An 11,240-nucleotide genomic window follows, 5' to 3' on the forward strand; every position below is an offset into this window, starting at 1 on the left:
TTTAATTGATCTGTTAAAATTCAGTACATTTCGTCAGAGTTTGTAGGTTAATATAAAATACTTAATATCAAACCAAGCCTACAAAACGATCTCCACAACAAATGTAAATGATTTTAAATAGATTGTTCAAATAGCACACGGCATCTGCAGTTGGACAGGAAACCAACTAAATCCAAGTCGGGATCTTTTTGCATTGGTATCAATCCATATTATCAACGTTGGAATCTAGATTACCGCTACTGACCACTAGGTGGGGGTGGAGTGCACTTAATCCCACATACGAAGAAGAAAACCAACGTGAAGCGTGTTGCGATATTAACTTTAATACTGGTTCTCTTGCTCAAAATGAACACTGAACATTCTTTGAGTCGCTTTGACGAGCAGTCAAAGTTGTTGGTCCGGTCGTTGCTGTGTGGAGATAGCGGTGCTAGCACGGCAGGATGGCTGGATGTCTTCCGGAGGCAGCAGCGGACTCTCCCCGAGTTGTCTTGGCCCAACTTGCTAGCAACGCTTTGTCGGGACGAAGTCATCTGGCACGGGAAGGATGACCCGCCTCTGACCACGTAAGTCGTTTGGCTCAAGGGTGATTTATAAACCAGAATTTGGAGTCCTCTCGGTCCTTTTGCTGCTTGTATTGAGAGAATCAGGACTTTGGGTTAAAATAAGTGTTAAAGCAGCAATTGCATTGAAATTGTCATTTCTCGGAATTGAGTTGCCAAGTCTGAGCTAATACAAGGTAAAACACAACAAGCCCAAAACTACTACATGACAGCAATGCAAGCTGACATAACAGAACGGATTGCGTCTAATACCATAGAGCAGGGGTGGGCAACCTATGGCTCGGGATCCGGATGTGGCTCTTTTGATGGCTCAGACATCTTTTTAACATGATAAAAACATTCTTGGCTGACTTTGTGAAGTAAAACATTACAGAAATAGCATTCTGTAATAGCATAAAATAACATTCCAAAAATAAAACTTTCTTACGCATTCTAATTCATTAATCAACTTTCTACTGCAGTGTGGGTGGTCAGAGCCAATGCCAAAATTGTCAGACACCAATGCTCACCCCTCGATCACTATGAGGTCAAGAAGTAAACTTCCCTCCTTTTATCAAATAGCTTTTTTATCAAAAAGCATTGATGTTAAGAAGTATTTTATTTATTATTGGTTAGCATCAGTATAACAATGTTATTATAAAAAGTATAAATGGCTCCCACAGCCCATAGAAACTTGAGACCATATTTTTCACATCATTTTTAATTTGTAGCCTCTTATGAATAATTTGTTTAGTATAGTGGCGGGACGGCTAGCATACACCCAGAAGTGCAGAAGAGTGTACCATAGTAATTAAATTAGTAGATCCCAGTATATGGTCATAGCTCTTCTTGTCCCGTCCTTGCACATTTTTTATTTTTCAGTATGTGGACGCCCATGGTTACAGACTTTTACAGTTATTAAACTTGTTGCAACTATGTCCCAGTTCGCATTTTTGGGGCCAGTATTGGAAGTGGAAAGAATGTCCAAAGTCCATGCCACACATATTTGCCACAATATTTCTGACTGGAGTTAATAGTTAGTCGTTACCTTTGTCACCTTCAGGTGAAAAAGTCCTACATTGCTTTATTGTGCCATTCCTTCTCTCACACATTCTAGAGAAGCCCTGGTGTACCTGTTCCCTGCATTGTGGAAACAAAACCTGCTGACAGTCATCCACCTGATCCACTCATGCGTTCCCAAAGCCAGTGTCCTCCGTCTACTTCAGCGCCTCAGTCAGGATGACAGTCCTGGTTCTTGGGTCACTGCATTGACGAGACAACTGGAGAGAAATCTAGGCTGCCCCTGCGAAGAGCACTTGTACACACAAGCGTGCCACCGCAGACTGGAGGAGCTGTCACGGCGATTAGATGGCGAGACCGCAGGGTGGGCTGAATGCTTCAGTATTCAAACCGAGGAGTCTCAGGCTGCACCTTGGTTGTCGGACTTTGGAACACAAAGGAAAAGGAAGGGTGACTTGGATATTCTGGATTCAGATGAGGACAGGCAACAAAGCAAGCGAGTACGGATGGATGACGGTAGCGGGGTGCATGAAGGAGAAAAAGCAGCGAGTGAGGTGATGCTGGAGGAATTGGATACGCAGGCAGGAGCACAGGAAAACACTCACCCTCTACCCGATCACAGGAAGGTACATGGTTTCATGTCTGCTGGTGTCTTTCTTTCTGCGAGTGTCACTTTACAATAAGGTGAGGAATGAACCTACCGCTAATGACTAGGTCTTCAGGACTTCCTCAGTAACTACTCTAAATGTATGTGCCTTTGTTCCTCAGTAACTACTCTACTCATGACTTCCTCAGTAACTACCCTAAATGTATGCACCTTACTTCCCCAGTAACTACTCTAAATGTGCGTGCTTACTTCCTCAGTAACTACTCTACGCATGAGCTTGTTGGCAGCAACTCTACTCACGAGTTCCTAAGTAACTACTCTAAATGTATATACTTTAGTCCCTAAGTAACCACTCTAAATGTATATACATCAGTTTCTCCGTAATTACTATACTAATAAGTTCCTCAATAACTACTCTAAATGTATGGGCCTTACTTCCTCAGTAACCACTCTAATTGTACATGCCTTAGTTCCCCAGTAACTACTCTACTCATTAGTTCCACAGTAACTACTGTAAACGTATATACCTTAGTTCCTCGGTAACTACTCTACTCATGAGTTCCTCCGTGACTACTCTAAATGTGGCTTAGTTCCTCGGTAACTACTCTAAATGTATGTGTCCCAGTTCCTCGGTAACTACTCTAAATGTATGTGTCCCAGTTCCTCGTTAATTACTCTACTCATGAGTTCCTCTGTAACTACTCTAAATGTATGTGCCTTAGTTCCTCAGTAACTGCTGTACTCAGGAGTTCCTCAGTAACTACTCTAAATGCATGTGCCCAAGCTGTGTTGTGCCACCGCTGCTGCATCTGCAATTCTTTTAAACGACAGATTTGCATGACTTATTTATGAACTTATGTCACGTTTGTCAACAACGAGCAGGACATGAACCAGGAAGATTGCAAGACTGTTCATGGCTAAGTTATTGAGAGCATTTCAAGTCATTTCAAGTTTAAAATATCAAGTCTCCTTTTGTTCACTGACTTAGTCCAATAGTACCTTGTGACTATTAGGACAAAAGTACAATATTTTGTACTATTTGAAACAAGCCTGTTTTAGGGTACTACAGATATATGGGAACTTAATAGTTCAATAATATATCTAGTTAAAATAATGATGAACTGCCCTGTGATTGGCTGGCCACCAGTCCAGGGTGTACCCCGCCTCTCGCCCGAAGTCAGCTGGGATAGGCTCCAGCACCCCCGCGACCCTCGTGAGGATAAGCGGTAGAAAATGAATGAATGAATAATGATGAACTATTAAAACTACTAGAGGTGATCCATTTGTGTTTTATGTGACTGCCAACATTTAAATTGTACTTCATTTACGAAGCACGCAAGTATTCTAATACGAAGGGACCAACATTGATAAGTGACACTTAAACACCTACATTGTGATGATGATTGATGTAGCCATCCACATATTCACCAAATGAAGCTCCAAACTACCTAGAAAGTTGAATCATACGGACACATGGTCACATACATTCCTAGGTAGACTTACATGTGACAAACCGTGGTTAGGTGACTACACATTTTACGGGCTGACGTTGATTCTCCTGATAAGAAACAAAGCGTATCTGATCAGACATAAAGTGCCTTGCTTATCACAGTAAACCTCAGTGAAACATTTAAAATTGTTTCAGGCTAATTGTGTGCATCAATAATAATCTATATCTGTATCTATATAGCATATATTGTGACTGTTGCAGGAAAGACTCAATGTTTGTCTTGTGCAGAGCTTTATTTTTTAACGGCTCAAAAACCACACTATCACAAAGATGGAACATCTTATATAGCGCTAACATTTACGCGCCAAAAGACAGGTATCAGAGCACGCCCCCAACCCGCCTGCCGACTGGGTGAGAGACCTGCCCCCTAGTGTCCACCACAATATATCCATTCTTCCTACATACAACTTCAAATGTGTACAAAGTATTACCGGTGCTTAAAAACCTGGCTTGAGTGGTGACTTCCTCATGAGTTGTTCATGTTTTCTTCAGTAACTATTGTATTTCTGTGTACCTTAGTATTCTATGGATAGAACTTACAAGGGTCACCACTAACTCTGTAATGCTTGTTTCTGAAGGGGGGTGCTCCAAGTGAGGTGCCAGCGCAGGAAAGCAGTCATGATTTTCTGCCTGAACATATCAAGGTAAAGATAAGCCTGCTATATTTTTAGCCATGAGATCACATGAAACATAATCTATTGGATGTCCTTCCTCAGGTGTCTGCTGTCCAAATAAAGGAATTACTGGATGGCCAGACAGAGGTAAGAAAACAAGAAATGTTGGTTTTCCTGTTCTACTGCCCGCTTATTATTGTTGTGGCTATCTGCCATTTACAGTGGGACCAGAGCTCTACGGAGGCGTTTCAACTGTTGAATAACTGTGACACCAAACAAGTATGTTCTGTGATGGTGTATAGAAAGGCATACTCAGTTGGATGTCAAGTCATTCATCAGGGAGCGAAAAGGCCACTAAGTCGGCATCTTCTCTTGTGTGAAAGGTGCCGATGCTGTGTTCCACGCTGGGTTTGTCTGACCTGGCAGAGCAGACTCTGCCTAAAGTTTGCAGAAGCATACTAGCTCTCTCGCCTGACCTCAGCTTCAGCACAGCGGCAGCACTCATCAAGAGTCTCCTGCTGCAGAAGGTACATGCTTAGTGTCCCCTTGCACATACACACATGTGCAGCAGTGTCAGGCTGTCCCGGTAAGACGTCATCTCCGTGAGCAGGTCCTGTCCCTCTCGGAGCCGGCCTCCAGATCTCTGCTGACCGTTGTCATGTCACTCTGCAGCCGCTACACCAGATCAATGTGCCACGCCTTGATTGAACCCGTTCTGGCGGTGGAGAGTTTAGGTGAGGAAAAGGTCATTTGGTAACATCACAATGTACACAGTTCACCTAATAGTTGAAGCATGGTTTGAATTGCCATTGTCTGTGTAGGGGGTGCACAGGCTGAGCTCCTGAAGAAGCTGATAGAGGGCTGCCTCCATTCCCACTACACACTTCTAGTGCTCCAGTGAGACAAACATTTGAAGGTCCCCTGTTATGCTAAATACACCTTTTAATGACGTAGCAGTAAAAGGTGTCCCTGCAGCCTGCCTGTAGCCACCAAATGGGAAAATTGCCCACCTTATGAGACGAGGTCTTCAGCAGTCACTTTTGAAGTTGACTGCTTTCATGACGCCAAGCTAGATGAGCCCTAGATGTGTATGCATTTTCTACACATCTGAACATAAACATATAAATCCTGCTGCTCTAACAACTATCCGTCAGTCATCAGGGTTGGGGGGTGAGTTTCATCACTTTGTTTATACATGTTCCTCAGTAACTGTTATAATGTATAATGTATGTTTATACATTCTGCAGTTAGTACTTCAAAATGATTCCTGCATGACAGAAAATAGTTACAATTCAAATAGAATATCATTGAGAAAATAATTGAAGTTACGCTCGGGCTGCTGGCATTTGTGTTCGCCGGTTAGACTGCATATGTCGTAAGTAGTATACATTGGACAAGCCATAGTGGATATGTAAAAAGGGGGTGGAGTCCATAATACTCTGTCAGAGACAGGGGGTCAAAAACAGCTCATTATTATTAAAGCTAATGGCGTGTTACCAGTAGTTCTTACTAATTGGGGAAATACTCTTCAGTTGCACTGTTGTGAACACTAAGACTAACGTAAAATAGTATAATGCGGGACCTTTAAATTCCTTGTAATGATTAAATATACATCATATGAAAAATGATTGCTGATTTGTACCTAATTGTCCTTCCAGAATGACACTCAGAATGTCATGGAGCGAGCCGGTGCTCTCTGTTATACACAGCTTGCTGGACTCCGAGGTTAGCAAATGGATCCCATAATCATAATAGTCCTCTTCACTGACCCTACCGCCTTTGTTTTGCAGCCCGATATGAATGAGGAACTGTTCACCCAGTTGACTGCTCAGCTGGTTCGCCAGGGTCCTCGCTTCACAAAGTCTGTGAACTTTGCCAAATTGTTGTTGACTATCCTCACAAAATATGGCAGCACTGTAAGTGTTTTAGTTGCTCTACATGGTTGCTGACTCTTTGTTGTTTGACTTCCACTAGTGTCTATTATGATCTCATTTGTTTTTAGATGAATGCTTCAAACAAAAAGGACTTATCTGGATGCCTGATGATCCATGGGACCTTTCTAAAAAAGTCTCTCCAAGCAGCATTGAAAAGAATCCCCTAAATATGTGGACAGCTATAAATATATATATAAATACTCTCTTTGGTTCACAGGTCGATGTGCAGCTCAGACATGATGATATTACGTTTGGTTGAAGGCTCTTTCCACGTTTCTGAGTTAGAATGTTGTATTGTGGTGTTAAACCATGCCAGAGTTTCAGATAATGAGGTTTGGGGATTTGGAAGTGAAAGAAGTTCTGGATGGCTCAAAACGCTCGGCTTCAAAGGGCGTGGTAAAACTGTTCTTTTGTGATGTCACAGAGGAGGGGCTTCCTTATGGGCGTGGCTGTAGGCCAATATCCGCCAGACTGTTTCTGAAGCCAGAAGCAGGAAAGGGGTGTTAATATCGGACACACGGAACATCCACGGAGGTGGAGAGGACCACAGAGCTCACCGATGTCTGCACCAAGGTCGTCCCACAAAAAACGTGTAATGACCACATTTCTACTACTGATGTTGTTCCGAGGTTGTCTGCAGTTTGTCAACACGACCTCCTCACGTCCGGCTTCTGAGCTCCATGGCACCAGTGGTGCCTCTGACCAAGGACAAACATTTGGTGGACTATTTGTTGTGTGCAACTAGGCATGTTTCCATTTCACTATAGGCTGTAGACATGGCTAGATGTTATATTTGGGAGTGCCTTCATTTATTTGGGTAATTCTTACTATGCTGGACGTCCGTAATATGCAGACATAGAGTAGCTGCACCTTTAATTGGAGAAGTGCAAGTAGGTCATGTCGGCGTTCACCTGTTTTACCGCTAACTGGCAGTATAAGCCAGATAAAAGCACAGTCTGTGTTGATCCGCCATCTGCCCTTTTTTATGCCGCTTATCCTCACTAGGGTGGTGGTATGCTGGAGCCTATCCCAGCTGTCTTCGGGTGAGAAGCGGGGTACACCCTGGACTGGTGGCCAGCCAATCACAGAGCACATATAGACAAACAACCATTCACACTCACATTCATACCTATGGATAATTTGGAGTGGCCAATAAAGCTAGCATGTTTTTGGAATGTGGGAGGAAACCGAGTACCCGGAGAGAGCCACGCATGCACAGGGAGAACATGCAAACTCCACACAGATGTCCAAGCGGAGAATCCAACCCAAGTCTTCCCATCTCCTGCCCCTGGCCTCCATGCTCGCCACTCGGCCCGTGTGTTGATCCTGTGGAATTGAATAAAAGGCAGTTAAGAAAGTTGACAGTTGGTTTGTTCTGATCGGACATCCTTCAATGGATCAGGAACTGGGCACCCTCCAGTCGTTAAAATAATAACCGCGCATATGACTAGCGCACCCGATTTTATATATGCAGTAACTAAAAATCCAACAGTTTAGAATAGAAACAAAAATAACAAGAAGCAAACAGGGTAGACCTCAAAAGGTTATTACTTAAGTCTTCTCCATACGTCACGACCTGGCTCTTAGGCAGCGACAACAACAAAGGGGGGAGACCGGGCTTGACCAAACAATGCCAACATTTATTGCCACAAATCACTCAACGCAGACTACAACTACAGCTAAGCTCTATCCGTCGGTCTCTCCCCTCATGTGTCCTCAGGTCGAGGTTTTTAGGCTCCCAAGGTGTCACCCGGGCCCAGGTGTCGGGAGTTGACCTGCTTACCAACTACTCTAGGTCCTGCAGCAACCCGTCACGTGGACCATATAAATCTTATACACTTCGATACATGTTACTGTACTTGATGTAAAAGAATGGTGACGTGATGTCTTGTCAATATAAAACAAAAGTTGCTAAAATAACGGATTTTTAATTCACTTTGGAAAAAAGATAAGATTTTATTTAAAAAACCGTTGCCGACGCTTTATGATGACGTAACATATGGGCTCTATTTCAACGTCACTTCCCTTAGCATTTCCTTTCTACGTAGCGAGACGAGGTTGCGAAGCTACCGTCATGAGGTACAGTGGATGTTTGCGATAAATGTCCTTTTAAAAGCATATCCCACTCGGCATTGTGCTTTCATTCCCTTTGGTTATCTATCTTTAACAGCAACGGCTCTATAAGGCAGCCATTTTAACCACTTGCAGCACTTTTCCTACCGGTGGCTTCTCAGGTGCCCGTGTTGCTTGTTTTACAGATTCTTAAAATCGTAAGCCATCCGTTGTCGCCCGACTCATTAAAGCTGACGCTTTTCTATATAAAGTACTTAGTAGTTGGTAAACATTATATTATATGCCATATTAATGCACTTTATGTCATTTTGACCTGTGTACAATTGTTATCCTGTAACGTGTGAGTTGTAGCTGTCATCCCAGTAACCGGTAGCCATACTTGAACATGTCCATTGCAGCAAGGTTTCCAGAGACACGTTGTACGAGGCTGTCAAGGAGGTCTTGCAGGGGTCCGTGACCAAGAAGAGGAAGTAAGTTTCCATCATGTTTTATGGTGTTAAGGAATTGTGCTGCAGTGCTAATTTTTATTACATTAATGTGAAGGTTTGTGGAGACGGTGGAGCTGCAGATCAGCCTGAAAAATTATGATCCCCAGAAGGACAAGCGTTTCTCCGGCACAGTCAGGTTGGTCTCACCCAACCTTTTCCTTGCTTGCTTCCAGACCTGTCTGAATGTTGACATTAGGAGTAGACAATTTACTTAAAGGGGACCTATTGTGCTCATTCTTTGTAGAGTTGTGGTGTCAAGATACACACTATAATCGGCACAGAAAGTGTTCTAGTTTTTCCAAAATCTGAACCTATTCCGCTGTATTTCCTTGGATTTCATGGTTCCCATAAACTGTTTAATGTATTCCACCCACAGCACGCCTACTTTGCTGTGGTTGGTCACATTCATTAGTACTTAAAAGGACATCCATGAGCTGTCACCGGTATAGGAGTTGATGATAAATGTTGGCTTTTGACATACAGCCTGGGGAAGAGCACGATTAACCCATGATCGATAATTGATCATTAAGAATTTTGTCGATCCTGATTTTTCTGTTTTTTTGACAGTTAAATAGCGTTCATGTAGTGTGTGGAGAAAGCAATGTAATCAACTTCACTGTGGCGGTAGTAAAATATCCCACCAGCGGGGGGCGAAAACCGCCTGCGAGCTGACTTCTGCCCTGCCGCAGTATCTGACGGTAGGAACAAAGCGTGCACGGAGAAGTGTATCTAGTCTATCAGACATTTCTTAATGATTAAATCGATAATTGATTGTCATGATTATCGATCAAAAAGTTTGTCAAATGCCCATCCCTAATACAGCCACGTGTTGGATCCGAACCGGAAGTAGAGACTTGAAGGTAAGTCGCATTAGCATTAGCATTTGGTTTTCTAAAGCATCGGTAACATCTCATGTTGCTATTAGCAACCTCGCTCCCTGTATGCTAGCACTTTTGCTCCGTGATTTACACAAACAGCTACTTACTGCTCCAACATTCTAACCACATGTATAGGTCAGAAAAGTGGAAAGCATGACTGGTCCCCTTTAATGAAGTCATAGTGCGGCTCAGACAGGCAAGGGGCAGCCATGGAGAAGTACTCTGGGTAGTCTGGCTGAGCTGACCCAGCCCCAGCTGGTGGAGGCCAGGCAGGCGGACCCCTACCCTGGGTCTTAAAACATGAGGGGAGGCTTTGAGAGAGTGAGCTGTCAAAGGTTCATGACCTCAGGTCGACCAATGTTCAGTCTGTTATGAATGAAGTCAACTGGACGTCTGCCACTGTGGTGGTATGGTTGCGTTTTCTCTAAAACGGAGGAAACGGCTGACGAGGAGTTTTACAACTGTTTGCTTTTCTCAGGCTGAAGACTCTCCCTAGGCCGAAGTTCTCAGTCTGTGTCCTGGGAGACCAGCAGCATTGTGACGAGGCCAAGGCCGCCTCCCTGCCACACATGGATGTTGATGCCCTAAAAAAGCTCAACAAAAACAAGAAACTGGTGAAGAAGCTCGGTAAGGAGATTTCTCGTACCTCTGCATATGATTTGTCAGGATGTTTAATGATTGCTTCCTTTCTAGCCAAAAAGTATGATGCGTTCCTGGCCTCGGAATCCCTGATTAAGCAGATTCCTCGTATTTTGGGACCTGGTCTGAACAAGGCCGGCAAGTTCCCCTCGCTGCTCACCCATAACGAAAACCTGAACACCAAAGTGGATGAGGTGAAATCCACCATCAAATTCCAGATGAAGAAGGTAAGTTGTGCTGTCGCTGCTGGTTCCTCCCAGCTGTACTTGTCCACACTCAGCCCTACTTTGTGTTCAGGTGCTCTGTCTGGCTGTAGCCGTCGGACACGTGAAGATGACTGAGGACGAGCTGGTGTACAACATCCACCTGGCCGTCAACTTCCTGGTGTCGCTTCTCAAGAAGAACTGGCAGAACGTGCGGGCCCTTTACATTAAGAGTACCATGGGCAAACCTCAGCGCCTCTATTGATTTTTCTAGAAATAAATGAGTTCCAGTTCCAACAAGATTGGTGTGTACTTCTTTGAATGCTAAGGAGAACTGCACTTTTGCACATCCACATTCTTTGTCAAACTGAACATATTTATTTCCTGATAAATTTTTAATTTTCAATTACATCAAGAATTTGACCCACATAATCCTGCAGTCCTGACTTTAAGTAGTCATACTGCTCAAGTTGGTCGATTCTTGACCAGACAACAGCAGAATAGTTCCACGTTGCTGCATTCATTCTACAGTAATTGACACAAATGACAACTATGAATGAATAATAAAAGTAACATTTAAAACATGACATTTGCATAATTAAACGTTTATTTGATGTGTTCATCCAAAACTGCGGCTATGTGGACCCGTCACTCTGCCTCGGATTGGCTCTAACCTGGAGACAGTAGGCGTTGCAAGTGACCAATCCGAAAGAGGGGGCGGAGAAAGATCAGGTA

At 43.6% G+C, this 11,240-nt stretch overlaps 1 protein-coding gene across 2 annotated transcripts; it reads left to right on the forward strand.

The window, feature by feature from the left end:
- Positions 1 to 280: 280 nt before the first annotated feature.
- Positions 281 to 10,805, forward strand: LOC131137455 (large ribosomal subunit protein uL1). Of its 2 annotated transcripts, XM_058085442.1 has the most exons (13): positions 281 to 563; positions 1,657 to 2,185; positions 4,255 to 4,320; positions 4,393 to 4,437; positions 4,513 to 4,569; positions 4,674 to 4,817; positions 4,901 to 5,024; positions 5,112 to 5,187; positions 5,949 to 6,015; positions 6,081 to 6,206; positions 6,293 to 8,303; positions 8,696 to 8,767; positions 8,841 to 8,917. In XM_058085442.1, exons 1-11 carry the CDS (start codon positions 346 to 348, stop codon positions 6,389 to 6,391), a joined length of 1,551 nt encoding a protein of 516 aa, XP_057941425.1. In that variant the 5' UTR covers positions 281 to 345; the 3' UTR covers positions 6,392 to 8,303; positions 8,696 to 8,767; positions 8,841 to 8,917. The 2 variants fall into 2 exon arrangements, with proteins under 2 accessions (XP_057941425.1, XP_057941426.1); XM_058085443.1 differs by lacking the exons at positions 281 to 563; positions 1,657 to 2,185; positions 4,255 to 4,320; ... (5 more) ...; positions 5,949 to 6,015; positions 6,081 to 6,206 and adding exons at positions 10,142 to 10,290; positions 10,357 to 10,529; positions 10,600 to 10,805 and having other exon boundaries at positions 8,210 to 8,303; positions 8,841 to 8,921.
- Positions 10,806 to 11,240: the final 435 nt, after the last annotated feature.

The sequence above is a fragment of the Doryrhamphus excisus genome, chromosome 10 (genome assembly GCF_030265055.1).
Source record: "Doryrhamphus excisus isolate RoL2022-K1 chromosome 10, RoL_Dexc_1.0, whole genome shotgun sequence".
Taxonomy (NCBI): domain Eukaryota; kingdom Metazoa; phylum Chordata; class Actinopteri; order Syngnathiformes; family Syngnathidae; genus Doryrhamphus; species Doryrhamphus excisus.

Excerpts from the sequence above, each read along its gene's own strand:
- LOC131137455 (XM_058085442.1), top strand. The coding sequence starts at position 346 with ATGAACACTGAACATTCTTTGAGTCGCTTTGACGAGCAGTCAAAGTTG. Across the intron at positions 5,025-5,111 it reads TCTGGCGGTGGAGAGTTTAG|GGGGTGCACAGGCTGAGCTC; the intron begins GTGAGGAAAAGG and ends TTGTCTGTGTAG. Across the intron at positions 6,016-6,080 it reads ACAGCTTGCTGGACTCCGAG|CCCGATATGAATGAGGAACT; the intron begins GTTAGCAAATGG and ends TTTGTTTTGCAG.